The sequence below is a fragment of the Carcharhinus amblyrhynchos genome, chromosome 14, assembly GCF_965287045.1.
Source record: "Carcharhinus amblyrhynchos chromosome 14, sCarAmb.v2.hapA, whole genome shotgun sequence".
NCBI lineage: Eukaryota > Metazoa > Chordata > Chondrichthyes > Carcharhiniformes > Carcharhinidae > Carcharhinus > Carcharhinus amblyrhynchos.
The window spans coordinates 22,623,002-22,648,523 of NC_137337.1; the positions used below are offsets into that span (position 1 = coordinate 22,623,002).

General features: G+C 38.8%; 1 protein-coding gene across 1 annotated transcript in view; it reads right to left on the reverse strand.

Annotated features, from left to right (window-relative positions):
- Window positions 1-328: 328 nt before the first annotated feature.
- The window catches only part of LOC145352486 (hypoxia-inducible factor 1-alpha-like), a 54,977-nt gene continuing 29,783 nt past the window's right edge, over window positions 329-25,522 (reverse strand). The window contains exons 5-15 of the mRNA XM_080202404.1: window positions 23,129-23,241; window positions 20,372-20,574; window positions 18,017-18,123; window positions 17,545-17,692; window positions 13,085-13,302; window positions 9,963-10,234; window positions 9,507-9,629; window positions 6,713-7,146; window positions 5,003-5,120; window positions 2,615-2,732; window positions 329-1,822 (exon numbers count right to left, since the gene is read on the reverse strand). Of these exons, the coding sequence (XP_080058530.1) occupies window positions 1,671-1,822; window positions 2,615-2,732; window positions 5,003-5,120; window positions 6,713-7,146; window positions 9,507-9,629; window positions 9,963-10,234; window positions 13,085-13,302; window positions 17,545-17,692; window positions 18,017-18,123; window positions 20,372-20,574; window positions 23,129-23,241 (2,006 nt within the window). The 3' untranslated portion in view covers window positions 329-1,670. The remainder of the gene's footprint in view (window positions 1,823-2,614; window positions 2,733-5,002; window positions 5,121-6,712; window positions 7,147-9,506; window positions 9,630-9,962; window positions 10,235-13,084; window positions 13,303-17,544; window positions 17,693-18,016; window positions 18,124-20,371; window positions 20,575-23,128; window positions 23,242-25,522) is intronic.

Below are 25,522 nucleotides of genomic sequence, written 5' to 3' on the forward strand. Positions count from 1 at the left end.
TAGTGGAATCAAAAGCAAAATGCCACAGATGCTGAAAATCAGAAATAAAAACAAAAATGCTGGAAATACTCAGTAGGTTTGGAAATTAACTTAATGTCTCTCCATAGAAAATAATGGGTTGTGTAACTGTATGGTCAATAAGCATTTGGGTAGCTCAACCTTGAACACAATGAAGAAAGTGACAGTCATTTGAACACATTTATATTTGCCAATTTAAGACAGGAAATTCTGTGTCCAGGATAATTTCTCCACAGTATTCATCTTCAAAAGTGAATTTCAAACAAGTCACAGGAAAAAAATGAATAAAAATGACAATCTAATGAGTGAACCTGGTCCACATATAATGTTTATTTATGTAATAAAACAATACAGTTAGTGTTAGATCCAATCACAGACAGTAAAAGATGACTGAACATACGGTACAATTGCACAAGCAAATAAAAAAAAAGTGAGACCATTAGACTGTTTCAGTCAAGAATTGGTTTGGGCCTGGGAATGGAAAGGGGGGGGGGGGGAGGCAGTGGGGTGCAGAGAAGAAAAACAACATATAAATCCCAATTAAGATATCTGGTAGATAACTGACAAAGGGCTTCAGTTTCAAGACAGAGACTGGGTAACCAAACAAACTAGGAGCTTTTCTAATACAATGCTGTTTCAGTTACATTTACACCGGATATTACTACCTACACAATGCAGAATAAGCAGCAACATTTATACTTATAAGTATTGCTATGATATTATAGTATGAACTTGCACAACTACAAGTAGGATCTCCTGCGCTGGCAAACAAGTGACTAATTATCAATAAAATGTTACACTGCACGATAAAAGATATTGTCCATATTCAAGCTTCCAACATTCACCGCTTCCAACAATCAGCTACATGAGAGGAAGTTAATTCCTCATAGGTGACCAACACAAGTTGTTCTCGATTTAAAAGACAGAAATTAAAGTGATTATTTGTGTATGCATTCCATGCTTAACATGATTTTTACTAAATAACTAAAAAAATCAGTTGTAGCTTTTATCCTCTTAAAAACTAGATTTATAACTGCAAAACATATTGCATTAAAGGATTGCTGGTACTTCTTAAGAAAATATATTTTGTGCAATTGTGGCTACAATTAACAGCTGGCAAAGCAACAATGCTTGTCAGGCAAGAATCCTGAAATAAGTGAATCTTATAGACATCATTGACAATCTTTCCCATCTAGTTAAAGAATGGTCACGGCCTGACTAGCTAGAAAAAGGTGCTGTATTCCCTTTATTAAGATTTGCTCAACAGCTTCGATTAAAACCATTATAAATTCAAGAATTAGACACTCGTGTAAAATGTCGTCAATACTCTTTAAAATAGATCACTAAAACTCATTTACATATACGGTGTGTCACTGTCATACAACTGATCCTCCAAATACCACCCTAGGCTTTGTCCATGTGCCTAAAAGCGTCAAGTATCAGATATTTTAAATTGTGAGTTACAGACCTAGACCAACACTGCAAATAAAGAGCAGGTCACGGGTGGGGTCAGTGGAGGAGCACTGCTAACAGAAAAAAAACTGTAGTACTGTAGCCAGGCTTCTATAACAATGAAATTTAGAAAATATAAATAGACTGCTTTGGGTGATGGGGCTTCACCATTGTCCGTTATTTTGTTCAGCACCGTGAACTTAGTTGACTTGATCCAACGCTCTGAGAACTTCTTCACCCTGAAGCAAGGTCCTGTTGCCTTGGATTGGTGCATTCACTTCACAGTCATAATTGGTGAGCGTGGGCAAGCTACTGCCCTCTGCTGAGTGAGTAAGAAGCCTTGTCACTAAATCTGAAAGTGAAATAAAATTAGACAACTGTGAGAACACCAGAGATAAGTAACAGTGATTCAAAAATATTTTTAAAATGCAATTTTAATTTAGCTGTTTTCACAACTTTTCAGAGCACAGATGCTTTATTCAGCTTAACATATATTCAGAGTTTTTAAAACATCCCTTAAAAAAAATTGTAAATAATCCTGACATTTAAGTCCTTTTTAATGTTGTAAAGAAATCACACTGCTCAAACAGAATGTAGTGATCAGATCCAACAATTTAATTTTGTTGGCTTATACAAGATCTTTTGATTCAATCTGCAATTGGCCACGCCTCATTTAGGAGCTTATTCCAGCCACAGCCTATAGGTAATTCCTTAGTGTTATTTGTAGCTCAGTCTCCATAATGAAGAAAGGTGGATACACAGCTTTTTTTTCAAATTAAGGATTAGAAACTGGTTTACCTAATGTATTGATGACCACTGTAACATGCCCTACAAATCTTTAGAATGAACATCTTTGGAAAAGAGACATAGTTCCCGAGCATACAGCCGGCATCACAATAGATTAAATTTTACATTAGATTTGGGAGAGAGAAGGAAGAAGAGTCACAAATAATGGTATTAAATTTCAGTAATGCAAGCTTTGAAGACGGACAACATCTCACAACTACGGGGAACTTGAAATAGCATTTAGAAAGCAGTCAGTTGGTAGCCTTTGAAGTCTATTCAACAAGGACAGGTGGGATGGAGGAAAGAAGGGTGGGGGAGGGGGAAAAGGTATTTCAAAACAAAAGCACCATAAACTTGCCTGTAGGTAACAACACAAGTGTCTTCTGTTCACTGCTGTTGGCATCAAATTCTCTTGCACGTTTCCAAGTTTGTGATGTACTCACTGGAGGATCACTATCACTTTGGAACAATAACCCCTGTGTAAAAGAAGAAATGATCAAATGTGAATCTCATTCTCACTGGAAACTGATAAACAATAAAATGCATATTTTTGATGCTGTGCAAGCTGCAGCAATTTACATCTTTTCAGTGGCTAAAGCCCATTTAGTAAAACACATGATCCTAATTTGTCACTGAAATTTAAAACAAAATTACTTCAAGAAAATGAGTCTTCATTGGTATTTTATTAAAGCAAATGAGACAGGAAACATTTATGTTACGCTGATGGTTAAATACGTTCAATCTTGATTTCACTCAGGATCAAAAAAATCCAACAAGAGAACTTGGTGCTTAATGATATTCCACACTCCACCAAACACCGGTGCTGGAAGTGTTCAATTAAATTCCCAAGAGCAAAAATTCATTGGAGGGGGAGGCGGGGATGGAGGAGAGAAAGAAGAGCAGGGGAACGTATTACAGATGATTAAGAGAACAGTTTTAGTGGGAACAAGGAGGAAACTTACAATCCTTACTGATTATAAAATACTACACAAGGTACTTAATTTCTATTTTTAGCAGCTCCATCATGCAGCTATTAGACAAGTCTAATTGTCTTTTTAATTGCAATGTTTATTTTTGCTGAAATCATAACTGATTTACATGTACAAAATATTTATTCTCGCTACCATACTGTAGTTGCTGTCATGCACTTTTAAAAATATAGAATGTGAAACATTAAATACAACGTATTCCTTTGGTTACTTCTGTCTTAGCTCAGAGGTTGTCTAGTGCTTCACAGCTCCTTGAAAGTTTTCTACGAACTTGAGATGTTGGTGCCAATCTTCCATATGGATTTCTGATTACCCCATCCACAATATATCCAACAGTTTTGTACATGAAAACCCTTTGGTTAGTGATTCTAAGTGGTATCTACTTTACAAAGTGTTCTTCACAACCTCCTTTCTAGAAATGTTAATTTTATGCTAATCGTTGAGCTGACATCCGTTTGTTAGAGTAAAACTATGTCTTTTCAGTTTAGGGAGTTTGTAATAGTGTGCAGACAAAATTTGCCACAAGGGGGCATTTAAGTTGTAGCCACAAGAATACAACTCAAACTGAATTAATGGATACCCAGCCATTATATTTCAGCTTTCAGTAATTCACGATGCGTATTTAAGCTCAATATTTCAGTGCACATCAAAAATACCTACTGCACACTCTCAGCATTTGAAGGGAAAGTCCTTGCTTTGAGCTGCCCCATTTTGAGTCATGTTGATTTAATTTTGCATTTTTAATGGAGGCAAGATTGGTGTTCAGTGCTGTGGATTTGCATCAAAATTGTTGCATGTTGGGTATCCCACAGGGTCACATGACCTAACTGTTGCCATTTTGGAACAGCTGCTCCCCAATCTTCCTGATCACTACCTCTCTGTTTTGCGGCAGACCTTGCCAAATTGAAGCAGCTCTCACTCTGCAGATTCACGCCTGCTCCTCATCTCCTGAGTCCTTGTTGGTAGCAAGGGTTCAGGAGGGAAAGTGGCAAGTGGAAAGCATTGGCAGCAAGCAGTGGATTGGGGAGTGGGAGAGATGGCAAACAGAGCTAGCATATTTTTCTTTAAAATGTAATTTGTTTACAAAATGTAGTAATTGAGCAATATATAATATTTCAACCTGTAAGGTACAATGTTTTAATTTCTCTCTGTTGTAAGAGGTCCTACAGACGGGGTGGCACGGTGGTGCTGTGGTTAGCATTGCTACCTCAAATCCAGAGACCCGGGTTCAATTCTGGCCTTGGATGACTGTGTGGATTTCCTCCAGATGCTCTGATTTCCTCCCACACTTCAAAGATGTGCAGGTTAGATGGATTAGCCATGGGAAATGTGTGTGGAGTTGCGAGGATTTGGCGGGGAGAGGACTTGGGTAAGGTGGTCTGTCAAAGAGTTGGACAGACTCAATGGGCTGAATGGTCTCTGCTGCACTGTAGGGATTCAAGATCCTGACCATAGCATTTGTATTGGTTGTAATGGGAAAATCTGGATTGCTTAACCTCTTTCAGGAATGCAGCCACTATGTCAAAGGAGGAATTACTGAATTGTACTCTCCGTTCCCCAGCAAACCTTTCTACACATCTGGTGGTATCAATTCAAAACACTGTCTTGCCTACATTGTGTGGTTATGGAATCATGTTGCATTTTCACAATTGGCATTATTTATTATATCCCAAGAGCTACTTACTACACATACTGTGCTGAGACAAATATCAAACTTTAGATAGAATATCAAGGCAAAACAGAAAACAAACACCTACAATTCCAACTGCTTCAAACAGCGAGGCTGCATTTTCCAGCTTGCGCTTCCTTGGCGAGTTGTGCAAAAGCAGCAACGTCGGGCTCAGGTCTTCATTTGGAGCTGCTTTTGTTGCAGGTCTTCAAGAAATCAAAACATGGTTATACTGCAACTGTATTATCACAAAGCTCTGCAACACTTACACTTTGCTAAATTATGCACTAGAGAAAACTACTTGTTTTGACTATACAGTGCTAGCATCTCGTACAGCCGGGCAAATGTAAGGCATAGCACGAATGCCTAGTCTTATTATCAAAGCAGCCACCTTTCCTATTCTCCATTCAAGTAGTTCTATTCAAAAGCCCAGTCCCACTGAATTGCCCAAGCTTACTCAATGTCCTCACAGAAAATATGCATCCTGTTAAATCCTGCTAGGTGGTGAAAACACTGGAGTACCAGGGTAACTAACAAAAGGCTTAAAATGAATTCAGGTAGAGGAGACTGGGAGAGTAATGTATCTTAAACTTACAAATAAAAAATGTATAGAATAGGGCACATTAGAAAGCATAAGTAATTAATTAAAAGACACTGGAAGAGAGAAAAATGCAAGCAAAGTATTTAAAATTGCCCTTAATATTAAGAGGAAAGAGAACAAAAGTTAGCGTTGGAAATGGTGGGGATGGGGAAGAGTGAATGTTGGGGCAGTCACATTTTAAAGAACACAAGAAATATGAGCAGAAGTAGGCCATCTAGCCCCTCGAGCCTGCCCCGCCATTCAACAAGATCATGGCTGATCTGAAGTGGATCAGTTCCAATTTCCTGCTTTCTCCCCATAACCCTTAATTCCTTTGTCTATCAGAAACCTATCTACCCGTGACTTAAATATATTCAGCGAGGTAGCCTTCACCACTTCAATGGGCAGAGAATTCCACAGACTCACCACCCTTTGAGTGAAGAAGTTCCTCTTCAACTCCGATCTAAACCCTCTTATTTTGAGGCTGTGCCCTCTAGTTCTGCTATCCTTTCTAAGCGGGAAGAATCTCTCTACCTCTACCCTATCTAGCCCATTATCATATATGTCTCTATAAGATCCCCCCTCAGCCTTCTAAGCTCCAATGAGTACAGGCCCAGTCTATTCAATCTTTCCTCACAGACTAACCCCCTCATCTCCGGTATCAGCCTAGTGAACCTTCTCTGCACTCCAAGGCCAATATATCCTTCCGCAAACGCGACGACCAAAACTGCACACAGTACTCCAGCTGCAGCCCCACCAGTGCCCTGTACAGTTGCAGCAAGACCTCCCTGCTTTTATATGCTATCCCCCTCGTGATAAATGCCAACAAAACAAAAAACAGTAATGGAGAGTTCTTGTTCCAGAGTTAAAACCAAAATATAGGATAAACATTTATAATTAGATGTCTAAAGAAATCAAACCATAAAAGGGACAGGCTGCACAGTTTATTAATTTCCCACAAAATTTTTGAAGAAAGCAGCAGGATTGAACAAATTGGAATTTACTCAGTCTTATTCTATATGTTCGTTTGCTAGCTACAAAATAAGCTCAACAATTCAGACCTACCCACAACTATTGTTACAATCATTCATGTCTATGCTAATGTACAATTAGTTATTGGTTGGCACAAGCACATTTATAAATGGAAATGGTGGGCTGCTTGAGGAGTTACGAGCACCATGACAATATTTAAGGCAGACCTAAAACTTATAACATTACCTTTCACTGTAAGTAAGCAACGACTCCACTGGAGACATGGTACTTTGTGGATGTGAAGTATCAGTCTGCTGAGTTATTAATTCTTTTCCTCCGGTTCGAACAGGTGAAGCTGTTTTGCTGCTTTTCTCATTTTGTGGTGAGCCTGGAGTACTAACTATTTGATTTGTGTGCAGGGAAGACAATGATTTTGTTGCAACTGGAGGCTCAATATTTTCCACTGTTTTTTTTAACGTTGGCATGTATTTGTCTGGAGTGTTATTATCAGATGTTCCAGTGTCTGAGAAGACACCAACCATGGTGTTCAGGCTCGGTGTTTTGGTAGACGTGGTTTGAGAATCAGCAAGTGGTGAAGTCTGGTCCAGTGATCGAAGCTGAAAGTCATCATCCATTGGGATATAAGGGGCCAACATCTCTAAATCCAAGTCATTAATGTCCTAGTGAAATTAATCATTACATTATCATCAAGTAGTCAGAACATAATTAAGTTTTAGATAGAATTAAGTAGATTTGATCAAAAGAATTGCACTTGCAAACTGAATTCAATTATTCTCACATCAATGGATGCTTATTTACAGTAGAGGCTTACATATGCCAGATCTCTGCCTAAATTATCTCTATAAAATATAATCTGCTTCAACACTCAGTGAATGGTTAACTGAATGTAACATGGATATTCTATCTTAGTCATATAATTCATATAAGTGTACTGTTACGTACTGAGACATGGGTGAGGTAGGAGCATGTCTAAGCCCCAAAAATCGGTTGGGTTCGAATTAAAAGGCTGAAACAGGAACCCAACATGGACCTGGCCACTTCCAGTTTTAAGAGACTGGAGGAACAGTGGACAACCAATCTGCTCCAAGGCAGGATGGTCACTCAAATATTTTATGAAGGTTGCATGTCCTCATTTTAACAATGTTTGTTTCTACTTTTATTCTATACTGGCTAGGTTTTGCAACAGATAAAGAGAGATCAAGGACTGGGTCCACAAAACAATTGCTTTTAAAGAATGCTCGTGCGTTGGGAGAAGCACAAGTATTTCCTTCAGGTCCAACAAGCTGTCCCCTTACCATACCACAATTTACATTTCCCATCCCTCTTACCAAACCGCTATCGCTATCTTACTATGCTTCTCTGCCTGCTTTGAATTGGGTTCTTGTGTCAAAACTTGGGGAACTAAATTCAAACTGCAAGTAGTTAAAACACATACTTTAGGTTTCCTATCCACAAGTCCTCTCTTTGTCTCCTCCCATTCACTAACCACAAATATACAGCTCCATAAATAACAGTAGTGCAGGATTTTTTGTTCTGACTGTCTTTACTTTGCAGTTTAGTTTCTAATACAGTGCTATAGTATACTACTATAAAGTAGAAACATAGAAAATAGGAGCCGGAGCAGGCCACAAATCCCTGCGAGCCTGCTCCACTATTCATTATGATGATGGCCGATCATCCAACTCAGTAACTTGTGTCTGCTTTCCCCTCATATTCTGTGATCCTTTTAGCCTCAAGAGCTATATCCAACTACTTTTTGAAGACATACAATGTTTTGGGATAACTGCTTTCTGTGACAGAAAATTCCACAGGCTCACTATCTGAAGAAATTTCTCTTCATTTCGATCCTAAATGGTTTGCCCTACTTCCTTAAACTGTGACTTCTCATTCTGGACTTCCTGTCATCAGGAAATCCTTCCTACATCTACCCTGTTTAATCCTGTTAGAACTTTATCCGTGTCTACGACGTCTCCCCTAATTTTTTTTGAAATGCCAGCTCCAGCGAATATAATTCTGCATGACTCAATTTCTCCTCATACATCAGTCCCATCATCCCATAAATCAGTCTGGTAAATATTCACTGCACTGCCTCTATAGCAAAAACATCCCTCCTTAGATGAGACCGAAACTGCATGGCTTTACCATGGTCCTGCATAATTGCAGCAAGACGTCCCTGCACTGTGCTTGACTCCTCTCACTATGAAGATCAACATACCATTTGCCTTCTTTACTGCTTGCTGCACCTGCATGCTTACTTTCAGCGACTGGTGTACAAGGACACCCAGGTCTCATTACTGATTTCCCTCTCTCAATCTATAACATTCAGATAACAATCTCTCTTCCTGCTTTTAGTACCCAAGTGGATTACCCCTCATTTATCCACATTACACTGCATCTGCCATGCATTTGCCCACTCATTCAACTTGTCCAAATCACACTTGGACATCTCTGCATCTTCCTGACAATATACATTGTGAATAGCTGGGGCTCTAGCACTGACCCTGTGGCACCTCACTAGTCACTGCCTGATACTTGGAAAAAAGCCCATTTATTCCTACTCCTTGTTTCCTGTCTGCCAAATAGCTTTCTATCAACCCATTGCCCCCAATCACAAGGACTTCCATTTTACATGCACCTTACGTGGCACCTTGTCAAAAACCTTCTGAAAACTCAAATGAACTATATCCACTGCCTTCCCCCTCATCAACTCTATTAGTTTCCAATAGATTTCCCTTTCATAAATCAATGCTGACTCTGTCCGATCCTGCCACTGTTTTCCAAGTACTCTATTAAATCTTTTATAATGAACCGCATTACTGACATCAGGCTGACCTGTCTATAATTCCGTTTTCTTTCTATCACCCATTTTAAATAGTGGGTCACATTAGCTATCCTTCAATCCGTAGGAAATGTTGCAGAGTCTAAAACATCTTGGAAGATGACCAACAATGCATCCACTTTAGTTGAATTGCTTTTTATTAATAATACATAAAACTTATTCTGAGGAGTTATGTCATACCTGAACAGAGAATGGGTGTTTGGCCTCCGGATCAATTGCAAACAGCTTTTCCACTATATCCAGTTTGAACTCATTGGAAATGTCTGTATCCACATTAAAGCAGTAATCTGAAGGGCTGCTTGGCTGTGAACATAAATAGTGTGATGCACTTCAATTGTTTCAGTAAAACAAAAACAAAACAAAAAAAATCAGGAAGTATAGAGCCTCAACTTGGACATCTTCTGTTAGAGGAAAGGAATCTAATGTTTGGGCTTTCTGCTGTTTCTCTAATGCTGCCATCAAACACTTCATAATAGGCAAGTTAACAGCAGCACTGGAATGTGTTTCAATGCACACATGAAGGTATGGTCATATGAAGGACAGTAAACTTTTACATTTGATACACAATTCAAGTAATAAATAAGCACATTGGTTATATTTAATGACTTCTTTACAAGCACTTGGTAAAAAACTTACTTGTGGTGAATTCTGACTGGTGCAGGGACAGGAAGAGCTGCTCGGCTGCTCATTCATTTGTGGAATGGTAAATGAAAATTCCAGCGACTCTTGGTTTGTTTCAAGCTTGATGATGGATTCTAAATTCAAGGCTGGATCTGTGCTATTGCACAGTGGCTTTTTTGAGTCAGTGGGAGGCAAGGGTGACAGTGCCATGTCTACCGTCTTCTGGTTCGTGGAGGAGGGCAACATGACATCATTGTAGAGAGGCACCTCTTTAAACGGCTGCATTTCTGAGTTTAAAAACAAAAAGTTTTTTTTACAAGTTTATCAACTTTGCCTCAATATATAAAGATTTATTCACCCCAAACTGCTAAGTTTACAAACCTGACCAAACCAAATCCTGTCTAATAAACTTGCATCATTCAAAATGCTTTTACAATTATGTTTAAGTGTGGAGTTTGCACATTCTCCCCATGTTTGCTTGGGTTTACTCTGGGTGCTCCAGTTTCCTCCCACAGTCTAAAGATGTGCGGGTTAGGTTGATTGCCCTCACTAAATTGCCCGTTGGCGTCAGGGCACTAGCAGGGTAAATATGTGGGGTGATGGGGGTAGGCCTGGATAGAATTGTTGATGGTGCAGGCTTGATGGGCCGAATTGCCTTCTTCTGCACTATAGGGTTTCTATGATAATTATGAGAAGGCAAATTGGAACACTCAACTCCCAATGTTCAACAGTAGAAGTTTGAATATTAACCCCTTTCTCTATTTCCTGGTTAATATTAACTATCACCTACTAAAACCAATAATCAGGTCATTATCACATTGATGTCTGTAGGACTTGCTTGACTATCAATTTTCCTAATTCACAACCGTGGCTTCATTGAAAGAATCGTCTGTAAAATACCTTGGCACCTTGTGAAAGGTGCAATACAAGTACAAATTCTTTCTTCCCTTCAATTTCATCTTTAATATTTAATTGAAAGATATTTATGTTTTAAAGTGAAAAATTTAATCAATCTCCATTCATTTTGCACATGTGTATTATTTATCAAGTTCTAGTCGAGCAGGTATGTTCCACTAACTTGGAATTTTGAACTCAAATACTTTGGGAACACCTTGTAATTTATGTGATGAAGCTGTTGAGAAGTTCAAGTGCACACACTAATCTGAGATTTCCAGGCAGCCTACAATAGAATTTACTGAGGATGGGAGCAGATTCAGAGACAATGAAGGAGGATGCAGAAAGAAAAGAAAATCCAATGCAAACTGGCAAGATAGATACAACTGAATACACAAAAGAACCAAGTATTAAAATGTACAAAACAAAACATGACTAAAATCTCTCCCACCCCATCCCCACAATACTACATAGCGCTCTGCGTGACAGCTTGGACAATAACTATTAACAGGACATTTCTCCACATCAATCAATTCCAATCCTCTTCCAGAATTTTCCAAACGTGCATTTTAAGCAATGTTTATCAACAAAGCTGAATTTTCCTTCTTCGAATCATGGAAATCCATTGATGTCAGCTAACTCACCAGAGACTTAGAAAAAAGTCCAGGATTCCAGTCATTTCTAGCAGAAACATTGGGCAGGACTTTCAGGCTGCATTTGCACCAAGACCAGAAAATCCAGTCCAAGGTCAACGGACCTTTGCATGGTCCCTGTTCCATTTACTACAATTCCCATGGTGGGTGGGATGGCAAAACTCTGTCCATTATCTTCCAGAATATCTCATACAATGGTTTACCCCTCAATGGACACACGCTCAAATGTTCCATCCTTAACCCTGTCATCAATCAGCATCAGACGAAGTTCCATACATATTCCTTTTCTCTGTTATTTACTACACTGAACATGACAACTGTCTTCAAGCTGCCTGTTTGGACATCAAGTCTTGAATGGGCTGGAATATTGCTCAGTTTAATGATGCCAATCCTGTACATCTTTCACTCAATGTTATACTTCTGCTAAGTTCCATCTTCTTCCCACCTGCTCATTGAGGCTGAATTCAACAGTAAGCAGCATTATGATATGCCCTCACCTTTAATGTTGCTCAGATTCTCACCTGCAATTTCCACCCTCAATGTCACTGACCGAGATCCACTTATACAAGCTCTTAGTCCAATTCACTCCAACATTACTACTACATTCTACTTGCCTTCAACTGTCCTTAATGACAGTTCAATTGTCCTTAATAACTGACTTGCCCTCGGAGTGTTTGATGGAACAGAATGAACACATCCACAGAGACAGTCAGAGTCCCATTCAGTGCTTACCACTGCTGCCTCACAGTGCCAGGAACCCTGGTTCGATTCCCGGCTTGGGTCACTATCTGTGTGGGATTTGCACGTTATTCCTGCGTCTGCGTAGATTTCCTCTGGGTGCTCTGGTTTCCTCCCACAGTCTGAAAAACATGCTGGTTAGGTGCTCTGGACATGCTAAATTCCCCCTCATGTTTACCTGAACAGGCGCTGGGATGTGGTGACTAGGAGATTTTCATAATAACTTCATTGGAGTGGTAATGTGAGCCTACTTGTGACACCAATAAGTAAACACTAATGGTCCCCATCACATTTCTGTTCTTCAACACATTTAAATTAAATCTTTTCTTCTGATGGGCTTTTTTCCACCATGCTCCTGGCATTTGCATTAGCCCTTCAGCGTTCAACTCCAATCTGCCAATTAGTTTCTTTCTCCATCACACCATTTCCATGAGATATCAATGCAACAACCTTTAGTCCATCACACACCAGCACTCTGAAATTTTTTTTTCCTTATATACTTGCAGCTCCTTACATCTTTCTCTACCTTCAGAAACCTACAAAAATCCTACTTCAAATCATTCTTCTTAATTCCTCTAATTGTTAATGCTCAGTTCGTGATCCCTCCTGCCCAAGATATTTTGCTACATTTGAAGGTGCTATGCTAGTGCAAGCTGTCAACAAGTGCTTGAAACCTTTCTCTTCTTGGGTCAGCAGAGATAGAGGGGTAAAGCATCATCCCTGGGTATTATGATGCTTTTGAATTTCTCTAGTCCCTGAGGGCATGCCAGTTACAAAACCCTATGTTCCCTGTGTAATTTATAATAGACACAAAAATACACACAAATATGACACACAGCAAGAGGTTCCAACCTGAGGGGCTGAAGTCCAGTGAGACAACTGTATCGCCAGCAGCTGGTGCAAGCTGAGTCAAAGCTTCTGGCTCCTCTTTCAGTTTGTCAAAAAGATTGTCCGCCTTTTTGTTTGTGGACGAAACAGGGCTCTTACTAGGTTCCTCAGGCTTCTCATCAGATACAGGTGCACGCTCCGTTTGATCCAGTGAAAGAACCACTTCTTTCTCAACAAGACCACTAGGGGAAGGAAAAAACCAATACAACTCATGCTATAATAGACAAATGAGCTATGTGGCTCCTTGCTCCTTCCAAGCATCCACCCCCTTGAGATATGCAACTTTGCACATCTGTACAGCATTTGAACTGTACAGGTCAGCATTCTGAAACTACAAGTTTTATGCAAGTCACTTTAGCTGAATGCTCATGGCATTTGAAAGAAGGTAAATGAGTTGACGGCACAAATCATTGCGAACAGGTATGATTTGGTGGCCATTACAGAGACATGGTTGCAGGATGGTCACGACTGTGAGTTAAATATCCAGGGTTATCAGACTGTTTGGAGGGACCAACAGGAAGGTGATGTAGCTGTGATATTTAAGGATGACATCAGGGCAATAGTGAGATAATATAGATTCTATGGAAAAAAAAAGTTGAATCCATTTGGGTGGAAATTAGAAATAGTAAGGAGAAAAAGTCACTGATAGGCGTAATTTATAGGCCACCAAATAATGACATCACGGTGGGGCGAAAAATAAACAAAGGAATAACGGTTGCATGTAAAAATGGTACAGAAATTATTATGGGGGATTTTAATTACGTATCAATGCTCAAAACAGGTCAGTCAAGGCAGCCTTGAGGAGGAGTTCATTGAATGTATCCTCGAAAGCTTTCTGGAACAGTATGTAATGGAACCTACGAGGGAGCAAGCTATCCTAGATCTGGTCCTGTGTAAAGAGACAGGAATAATGAATGATCTTGCAGTTAGGGATTCTCTCGGAAGAAGCGATCACAATATGATTGACTTTAAAATACAGATGGAGAGCGAGAAGGTAAAATCCAGTACCAATACTGTGTCTTGTGCTTAAACAAAAGGATGAGGGAGGCATTGGCTAAGGTGTACTGGGAGCAAAAACTTCATGGTGAGACAATTGAGGAACAGTGGAGGACTTTTAAAATGAACTTTCATAGTGCTCAGCAAAAGTACATACCAGTGACAAGGAAGGACTGTAAAAAAAAAGAGATAATCAGTCATGGATATCTAAGGAAATAAATGAGGGTATCAAATTGAAAGAAAATGCATACAAAGTGACAAAGATTAGTGGAAATCTAGAGGATTGGGAAATCTTTAAAGGTCAATAGAAACCCACTAAAAAAACTATAAAGAAAAGTAAGATGGATTATGAAAGTAAACTAGCTCAGATTTTAAAGCAGATAGCAAAAGTTTCTACAAATATATAAAATGAAAAAGAGTAGCTAAAGTAAACATTGGTCCTTTAGAAAATGAGAAGGGGGATGTAATAATTGGAAATGAGAAAATGGCGGAGACATTGAACAGGTATTTTGTATCAGTCTTCACAATGGGAGTCACATATAACATGCCAAAAATTGATGATAGGAAGGCTATGGCAGGCGAGGACCTATAAACTATTATCACGAAAGAGGTTGTGATGGGCAGGTTAATGGGGCTAAAGGTAGACAAGTCTCCTGGTCCTGATGGAATCCGAGGGTACTAAAAGGGATGGGGGGGGGGGGGGGGGGCAGAAATAGCAAATGCACTAGTGGTATCTTACCAAAGTTCACTGGACTCTGGAAAACAGCAAATGTGACATCACTGTTTAAAAAAGGAGGTAACTAAAGGCCAGTTAGCTTAACTTCTGTAGTCAGGAAAATGCTTGAATCTATCAAGGAAGAAATAGCGAGACATCTGGACACAAATTGTCCTACTGGTAAGATGCAGTATAGGTTCATGAAGGGAAGGTCATGTTTGACTAATTTGGTGTAATTCTTTGAGAACATTACATGTGCAATGGACAAGGGGAACCTGTGGATGTGATGTATCTGATTTCCAAAAGGCATTTGACAAGGTGCCACACCAAAGACTGCTACAGAAGATAAGGATGCACGATGTTATGGGTAATGTATTAGCATGGATAGAGGATTGGTTAATTAATAGAAAGCAAAGAGTGGGGGTAAATAGATGTTTTTCTGGTTAGTGTTATTGAGGTTTACAGCATAGAAACAGGCCCTTCGGCCCCACTTGTCCATGTCGCCCCTTTTTTTAAAACCCCTAAGCTAGTCTCAATTGCCCGCATCCCTCTATACCCATCATATCCATATAACTATCTAAATGATTTTTAAAAGACAAAATTGTATCCGCCTCTACTAGTATCTCTGGCAGCTTGTTGACACTCACTACACTGAAAAAATTGCCCCTCTGGACACTTTTGTATCTCTCCCCTCTTACCTTAAACCTATGCCCTCTAGTTTTAGACTCCCCTACCTTCGAGTAAAGATATTGATTATCTAGCTAATTTGTGCCCCTCATTATTTTCTAGACCTCTAAGGTCACCCCTCAGTCTCTATGCTCCAGACAAAAAGGTCCCAGCCTATCCAGCCCCTCCTTATAACTCAATCCATCAAGTCCTGGTAGCATCCTGGTAAATCTTTTCTGCACTCTTTCTAGTTTAATAATACCCTTTCAATAATAGGGTAACCAGAATTGCACACATTATTCCAAGTGCGGCCTTACCAATGTCTTGTGCAACTTCAATAAGATGTTCTAACTCCTGTATTCAATGTTCTGACTGATGAAACCAAGCAAACCGAATGCCCTCCTCACCACTCTGTCCACCTGTGACTCCACTTTCAAGAAGCTATGAACATGTACCCCTAGAACTTTTTGTTCTGTAACTCTCCCCAACGCCCTACCATTAACTAAGTCCTGCCCTCGTTAAATCTACCAAAATGCATCACCTCGCATTTGTCTAAATTAAACTCCATCTGCCATTCGTCAGTCCACTGGTCCAACTGATCAAGGTCCTGTTGCAATTGGAGATGGTTGGCGATCAATGACTAGTGGTGTGCAAAGATTTACATAGATGATTTGGAGTTGGGGGCCAAGTGTAGTGTGTCAAAATTCGCAGATGACACTAAGATGAGTGGCAGAGCAAACTGTGCAGAGGATGCTGAGAGTCTGCAAAGAGATATAGATAGTCTAAGTGAGTAGGTGCGGGTCTGGCAAATGGAGTACAATGTTGGTAAACGTGAGGTCATCCATTCTGGTTGGAATAACAGCAAAATGGACTATTATTTAAATGGTAAAAAAATTGCAGCATGCTGCTGTGTAGAGGACCTGGGTGTCCTTGTGCAACAATCACAAGGAGTTGCTTTGCAGGTGCAGCAAGTAATTAAGAAGACAAATGGAATTTTGTCCTTCATTGCTAGAGGGATGGAGTTTAAAAACAGCGAAGTTATGTTGCAGCTGTATAAGGTGCTGGTGAAGCTACACTTGGGAGTACTGTGTACAGTTTTGGTTTCCTTACTTGAGAAAGGATATAATGGTATTGGAGAGGGTGCAGAGGAGATTCATTAGGTTGATTCTGGAGCTGAGAGCGTTGGCTTATGAGAACAGACACAGTAGACTGGGGCTATACTCATCGGAATTCAGAAGAATGAGGGAAGATCTTATAGAAACGTATAAGATTGTAAAAGGAATAGATAAGATAGAAGCAGGGAAGTTGTTTCCACTGGCGGGTGAAACTAGAACTAGGGGGAATGGCCTCAAAATAAGGGGAAGCAGATTTAGGACCGAGTTGAGGAGGAACTTCTTCATACAAAGGGTTGTGAATCTTTGGAATTCCCTGCCCAGTGAAGCAGTTGAGAGTACCTCATTGAATGTTTTTAAGGCAAGGATAGATAAATTTTTGAACAGTAAAGGAATTAAGGGTTATGGTGAATGAGTGAGTAAGTGGAGATGAGTCCATGAAAAGGTCAGCCATGATCTTATTGAATGGCGGAGCAGGCTTGAGGGGCCTACTCCTAGTTCTTATGTTCAAACAACTTAGAAAAAATCTTCCTGCTCCTTTATGTCCCCTGCTTTCAAGATTGCATCATGCATTTCTGGTGAAAATATTAAATTAGGTCAAACTTCTTCACAATACCAGAATCACTGCTTACTCTGCAAGAGGAGCTACGCTTTCTGGATTCTCTTCCCATTTTGCTATTAACAGGTAATTAACAGGGAATGTATGCCAAAAGAGAACAGTTCAGTCAAATTTATTCCAAACAATTTTTGCAGCGCTACACTTGTTTCTTAAATAATTGGATAATGGCGCGTCCTACTGCTGTTTTCATGGAGAAATACATTAATGAAGCAATGGATACATTCTTTCACTCACTGTAGCTAATTAAAATGAAAATTACAAATTAGAAGCTGATTTGCACAATGCGCTTTCTAGGTAACCATTTACAGGTCCTTACCTTAAAACATAGTTCACACAGACGATACACTGAGGTTGGGAGTTTTTGCTGTTGTAGATCACAGTAGCCTGAGTCTCCACCCAAACATAGCCACCTTCCTTGCCCAGCATCCTATACTGGCCTGTGGTGGCCTGGCCTTTAGTAAATACTAAAGGAAACAAAATTAAAAAAATGTCACATAGCACAGGAAGTTTTTTTTTCAGCATTTCTCAATATTAAGTTTGTGCTAGTAACATGGCTAAAGGTGCAGTACTCATTAACAAGGTCCGGAGGTGGGGGCGGGGGACGCGGAAGAGCAGGGATGTACTTGAATACTAAGCATGGAATGCTATTGGAAGTTTTAAGTGGCTAACATCACACTCAGCTGGGATGAGCACAATTCACCACAATCGCAGCTCAGTGAAATTTGAGTCCAACACAATTCAGGAGAGGCGAGATAAGTAGTAAGAAAGTTAATTGAAAAATGACTTACAGTCATGATGAGTTTTAGTCAGATGGTCTGAATCCATTGCATGATAAAATTCATAGACAGAACGACCCAGCAATTCTTCTGGCTGGTAACCCATTAATTCAGTTATTCTGCATAGCAAATTAAGAGAGATATACACACATGAAAAAGTATCTGTGTAGATGTTCAGTATAAAACTGTCATGCTGCAAAAAACAAATGCCATGTCTCTTTTAATCCCACATTAAACTAGATATACTGATTAGAACTTTATTTGGAAGATTATATTCAATAATCATATTCAAGACACTCTTTTGGGAGAGCATATACAAACACATTTTTAGTCAGCATGCAAATTTCAGAATTTATATATTTTTTATAAGAATGAGGAACATGTTACAAATTATAAAAGGGGTTTGATTTAGCAGGGACCAGTTATTTTCATCACTTAGCATCAGCTTGGAGGGGGTGGCGGGGAGATTGGGGGGGAGTCAGTGAGGGATTTCCACAATTTTTTCTAAATTGTCCTGGTTTCATTTATATACTTAAAGAGAAGATCTTATGGTGGCGCTGATGGTTTATAGGGCTGTACCAAAGGTCTTTTTTGAATTTTTTTTAAACAGTATTTTTGAAAGTAATATGAGGTTAACAGGTGGTTTAATAGAATCACATTGCATAACACAAAAGCAAAATACTGCAGATGTTGACAATCTAAAGTAAAAACAAAAATTCCTGAAACACTCAGCAGGTCAGGCAGTGTCCGTGGTGGGAAATAAGATTTAACTTTTCAGGTTGAAATGGCTTTTCATCAGAACTAAAGATACATCTTGAAATCCTGAAATGTTAACTCTTATTTCTCTCCAGAGGTTGCCTGACTTGTTGAGTATTTCCGGCATTTTTTGTTTTTATTTCACATTGTGCAACTTTACTCATGAGTTACAGAAGGGCTTTACTACTGTTACTTAGACCAACTAAAAATGGGTAATAATCCCATGGCATGGTTTCAGAGAACAGCAGTGCAGTTATCCCAGGTGCCCTGATCAATATTAATCTCTCAATCAACATCACAAAAAAGATTATCTGATTATTATTCCTCTGCTGTTTGAGAGAGTTTGCTGTGTGCAATTTGGCTGCATGTTTCTTACAATAACTTTCACTTCAAAAAAATACTTAATTGCTTGCAAAGAAATTTGGGGCATCCTGATTCTGTGAAAGGTGTTGCATAAATGCACATGTTTCTTTACTTGTCTTTAGGATATGAATAGATTTATCAATAACAACTCAAAAAACAAAATCAAAGTAGACGCTAATGTGATGAAAAGATCTTTTATTCCATGATGATATGCAATATGCATGAAGCTAATTAGTCCAATGCATAACTAATTCAGGGTCAAGAAAGATTAATGTACCAAGTGTAGATTTTAAAGCTTTCAATATTTACATGAGCTTTAGAGGTTGTATTATCATACCCCAGTTATTTTGTCTAACGTAATTAAACAGGCAAGCTAAATACCCTCTGACGAACTCTAAAATACAGATCATGTTAATGACAAGCGAACAATCCAATTGCTCCATTAATATTTCATTTATGTGGACAGTTATTATTATAGTACAGACATACAACTGGTTCTGTCTAATTATATTTAAGATAAGAACATTGATTTGATTTATTATTGTCACATGTATTAAGATGGTGAAAAGTATTGTTTCTTGCACGCTATACAAAGCATACAGTTCATAGAGAAGGAAACAAGAGAGTGCAGAATGTAGTATTACAGTCATAGCTAGGCTGTAGAGAAAGAGCAACTTAATGCAAGGTAAGTCAATTCAAAAGTCTGACAGCAGCAGGGAAGAAGCTGTTCTTGACTCAGTTGGTACGTGACCTCAGACTTTTGTATCTTTTTCCTGAAGGAAGAGGGTGGAAGAGAGAATGTCCAGGGTGTAAGGGGTCCTTAGTTATGCAGACTGCTTTGCTGAGGCAGTGGGAAGTGTCGACAGAGTCAATGGATGTTATACTACAGGTTCAAACAAAATGGTAAAACATGGACAAGATATTGCATTTTCTTCATTTCTGTATGGCAAACCACAGATCCAGAATACTGGGTTTAATAGAACTCATCTTTAGGGAAACAGGATATAAATCGTTTAATTTTCCCCATTAAAATTACTTTATTTGATATATTCATTCAACTTCTAAAATAATTATTTGCATTGAGAAATTATTTTTCTTGCTATTTCTATAATCTACAGGAATAAGGTTATCTGAAGAGAATTTGAGATGATTCAAACATGTTAACGCCTTGATAAATTCAACCTGAATGATTTATCATTTCAAACAGATTAAAAAAAAGAGTATTTATCCCGATGTTACATAACTCACCTCTCATCACAATAGGAGAACTTCATGTCCAGGCTGTGACGACTGAGAAATGTCTTGCTATCCAGTGGTACCTCTATGTTGGATGGATGTGGAATGGGCTCACAGATCAAAACCAGGCAGGTCATTGGTGGCTCCTTGTAACCACAATGGGTCTGCTCATTATTGGATTTGTATACTCGAATATGTCCTGTGCAATGAAGGACCTATAGAAGATCATCAAAGTCAGCATTTGGTAGGTCCCAGGATCTTAAGCGCTGCATCTACTTTAAGCAATTCAGCAGTATTCATAGATCAGATTTGTGAAGCAGATTTTAATTCAATCTTGATCTGAATGCTACTTGATGGAACAGAATTACTACTAAGATACTAGTATTAAATACCAAGATGGCATAGAACAGTTTGGATTAGGTTATGATGTTCTCAAACCATTTTAGGGAGGCAGCAACTAAACTCTTCAGCTGTGACAAAATGCAAACTTACCCCTACATCTGTCAGAGAAAAACTGCATTTCCTCCACCAGCTCATCAAGGAGAAGTAAGAGGGTAGGAAAATCTCCAGAAAATACCTTTGACACTTTCCAATTTCAAAATCAAGAATTGGATTGTACTTTTAAAATAATTTCATTTTGACAGCTGATCAGCTCCTATCCTACCCTCACTTGGGCTCTGTTCAATAAGAACCACTAAATAATAATAAGTGGCAATTTTGACTAATTCTCACTCACTGATCCCCCAGCGACATTGTAAACGATGGAACAGCTCTACCACCTGAGACTGCGTAACTCAATTCAGATTAGAGTTTAAACCTGGAACATTTGCATTCTACTTTGACTAACAGCAGCACAATGTTCTATAGAATTAGAGTTGTTAATCTACTATTTTAACTTGTAAACAATAGCTGGACCTACAACTAGCCAGTGCAAAATTAAGTTTATACTCATTTTGTATATAAATGCAAATAGTTAAAGATGCTCAAGTACAAATCAAGTTAAATCATATAGCATTAATTTCTGTAAATGAACTTTAAACAATAAACAGTTTACATCTTTTAAAAAAATAGGAAATGAAGGAGGTTACTCAGCCTCACACCCCATTTGCCATTCAATTAGATTATGGCTGATTAACACATACCTACTAACGCCATAAATCTACTCATTTTGTGGTGTTCCTGGCCAAATTAACATCTTGTTTACACATGAGATAAAAATCCAGAGGAGGGTATGCGTTTATACGGTCCTATTAACATTGAAAAAGATTGGAACCATTCTGAAATGCCTTGGTAAGTGAACACATTAGGAAGAACAACCATAACTTTGGTCAAGAGTTGGGTTTTAAAGGAAGAGGGAGATTAAGAGGTCAAAGGAGTTGGGGAACCATTTCCAGTGATCACATATCAGACTCCTCTTTTTCCAGTCTGTAAAAACCCAACTTTCACCAGACTGTTCTCTTTACTCACATGTTTGATATTGGAGATTGAACTTGTGCTTCTGATTGATACAGCCTCCAATACTTAGATATAGAACATAGAACATAGAACACTACAGCACAAACAGGCCCTTCGGCCCACGAGTTGCGTCGATCACATCAACACCTATCTATAACGCCCAATCCCATAAAACCCCATATACTCATCCAGAAGTCTTTTAAAAGACCCCAGCGAGTTCGCCTCCACCACCACTGACGGCAGCCGATATCTTGTTAGGCTACCAGAATTGGACTGAGAAGCAGTTTGTTCATTATATCTACATGGATATGTAGAAGTATATTTCAAAATCCAATTTGTTAACTGCTTCTCTGTGCTCTGGATGAATACATTTAGCAGCCAGTCTAATAAGATTTCAGGATTAATCCTGGAGATATTGCAACAGTCTTCCCAAATGTACACGTATTAGCACCTTTTTTCCATGGGTAACACTTCACAATTGCCTGCATCGAATTTCATTTGTGATTTTTCTCCCCACTTATATATCTCATCCAAATCATTATCATTTCAGTGTTACTTTTCCAACGCCACAGATTTCCTCCTTCAATCTTTTTCAACCCCACAGATTTCCTCCTTCAATCAATCTTTTCCAACCCCACAGAGTTCCTCTTTCAATCAGTTTCTTATACGATCATAGCAGTGATCTTTAATCCCAACAGCTTTGAGTTTAATTATAGCTTTCCACCTAGAAATTGTCAGAAGTCTTTTGGATGTCATGATCTGCCATGTTGGGGAGCTTACCACAGCCTACATGGAATATCCTCAAAGAAGTCATGGTCTTAAAACGATCCAAGGTATTCTCATTCAGCAAAGGTAACTTGAAGGACAAGGACTGCAGATGCACGGGAACACAAAATAAAAGCAAAATACTGCACAAGCTGCAAATCTTGAAAAACAAAAAATACTGGATAAACTCAGCAGGTCTGGCAACGTCTGTGGAAAGAGAAAGACAGCTAACAATGGGTCCATACGACTCTTCCTCAGATCTAAAAGGGAACGCATTCTAACTTGGGACTATATCACAGTTCCTTCAGTGTCAGTGGGAAAAATCATGGAACTCCCCTTCAAACAGCACTGTGGGAGTGCCTACACCTCATGGACAACAGAAATTCAAGAAGGCAGTTCACCATCACCTTAAGGACAATTAGGGATGATTAGCAAATATTGACTGTGCTACCAACACTCAGACTCCATGAACAATTTTTTTAAAAAAAAATCTGTATTTTTAAAAATTGCTCTGGAAATGAATGACTATTCAATTATCAAATTTCTTGCCTTCCATGTTGCAGACTTGATATTGACAGTGCGGCCCCGACTCGTTAATGTACACTTCATCCGTAGGAAGAAGTTGCGTTCAGTAATCTGATCCTTCCCCTTCTTCAGAGTTCCTAAATTTCAAACACCACAAACAGAGTTATCACATTGTCCAAGTAAAAACACAACAGCATTATTTTGATTAAGAACAGGAACCTCTCGGATCGAAGTAAGTAGAATTTTCTTGCTCTACTTTTCCTTTGAACTAAGTCACTCAAAAAAAAACTTGTTATAAGTTCTCAATGTTAAATGAACAAGAGCAAAGTTGAGATATATTGCAAAAAGTTGTTCACAGGTTAGCAAGTCCATAAAAAACAAATCAAGCACTGGGTTTTACTTCTAGAGGGGTAGAAATATGAAGCAGGGAGGTTATGCTAAAGCTCAACTAAACCTTGGGTAGATCACATGCAGTTCTGATCACCATTTTGTTAACGGGGTAATGGAGGAAGTGCTGAAACAGGCCATTCAACCTAACTAGTCCATGGTGGTTTTTCAGCTCTACTCGAGTCTGTGATCTTTCCTGATCAGAACCTATCATCATAACCTTCTCCCTCATATGTTCGCTTAGTTTCCTCTTAACTGCACGTGTACCATTCACTTCAATTAGTTCTACACATTTTAGATTAAGATGTTTCTTCTGAATTCCTGGTAAGTATCTTACACTGATGGACTTTACCCACAGTAACAAATATTACCTCAGTATTCATGCCATCAAAATCTTTCATAATTTTACTGAATTTCATCAGTTCAGCCCTAAATCTGATAAAACATACCCATATTTCTGGTGTCATTCTTATTAATCTTCTCTGCACCCTCTCTTGCACCTATACATTGTTTTTCCAATGTAGTGACCAGAAATGCACAGAGTATTCTTTAGTGCCGAAAAGTGAGGCAAGCTATTAGGTTAGCCGATCATTGCAAAATTCATGTCTAGAATGCGGAATATCTTCATGAACAGGATGTTAGGCAGGGTGCAATGATGAAACTGAAAACATGTATAATTAATTGGAAATGCTGATACAGGTATCCATTATTTACATACAAGCAAATAACATTTACACAAATATCCAAAGGCTACAAACAAGCACAGTTATTCCTAATTCAAGTTAACCAGTCAATCAGTTAGATATAGTCTCATCTTCAGCACTGCCTACATTATGAAACTGTGCTGCTTGTGCACAAGTCAACTATATATCAAATTATAGCATCAAGAAACTTGATATGTCATTTACTATGTCATAAAACATGAATTTGGATTACTTAACTTGGGTTGCAATGTTAACCTTTGCTTTGACCTGACATGGCCCTATCATCATAAATTTGTGTGGCTACAGTTCTTACAACAATTGAAGTTCTCACTTTTAGAGAATGTGAGGCTAGATTTGTTGTGTAACAAAAGATGCAATCACCACCTCCTTCTATATGTAATGAGCTCCAGTAATCTCACTGATGTCACTATTAAGCTGTTAACTTTAACTTCACATGGCGGGGGCATCTGTTTGTTGGTCTCTCAATGCTTTTTGTTTTGCCTGTCCACCTTACCAGCAGTCGAGAAAAATTGTTAAAACAAATTTTGTCTTATAAGCTATGCTGATCAAGAATGCAAAGGACAGCTTTTTAGAAATTAGGTACTCAGCTACTTTGCAAGTTTAAACTGAAATCCCAATAAAGTGCATAAAAGGTTGAGAAAGAAAAAACTCCTAACCAGTGAATGCACGTGGAAATACAAAACAAAACCGATCCATAAATCCACATACAATAAGTTTAAAAAACACTATTTGCGTAATTAAAGAACATTCATAGTAATGATGCAACTTGCTGTTCTGAGGCCGAGGTTCGAGTGTTAGGGCACATGGCATTGCTTTCCTGAATGGAAAGCAGATTGACCATTGGGCTTTGGGTGAATTTCCCAGAACTAGTAGGATGTCAAAACCCCTGGAGGTCTACCTACCTTTAGTCTAGAATGAAAGCCATCTCTTCTGCCAGATTTTGCATTCTTCCCTCCCGCTCTGCTAACCTTTATTCAGATCTGAGAATTTTGCATTAAAGCAGTTTATCCAGAGACGTGAAAAACTGCACTTTCCAGCAGTTGGTCAGAAAGCAACATTAATTGAATGTACAGTCAAGAAAATGTTTATTTCCTAATGGCAGGGTATGAATGGTGCAAAACAGCAGTGAAAGCCTTTATAAGAAAATGTCCAAAAATAGAGTGCATTCACTCATTTACAGCCAAAATGCGCAATGCTGTATAATATTGATATATAGCAGATCTTGCCTCTCTATCTAGGTGTGAAGCTATGGTAGAGCAATGAGACAGTGAACCTATGGTAGAGCAATGAGACAACACATCAAATT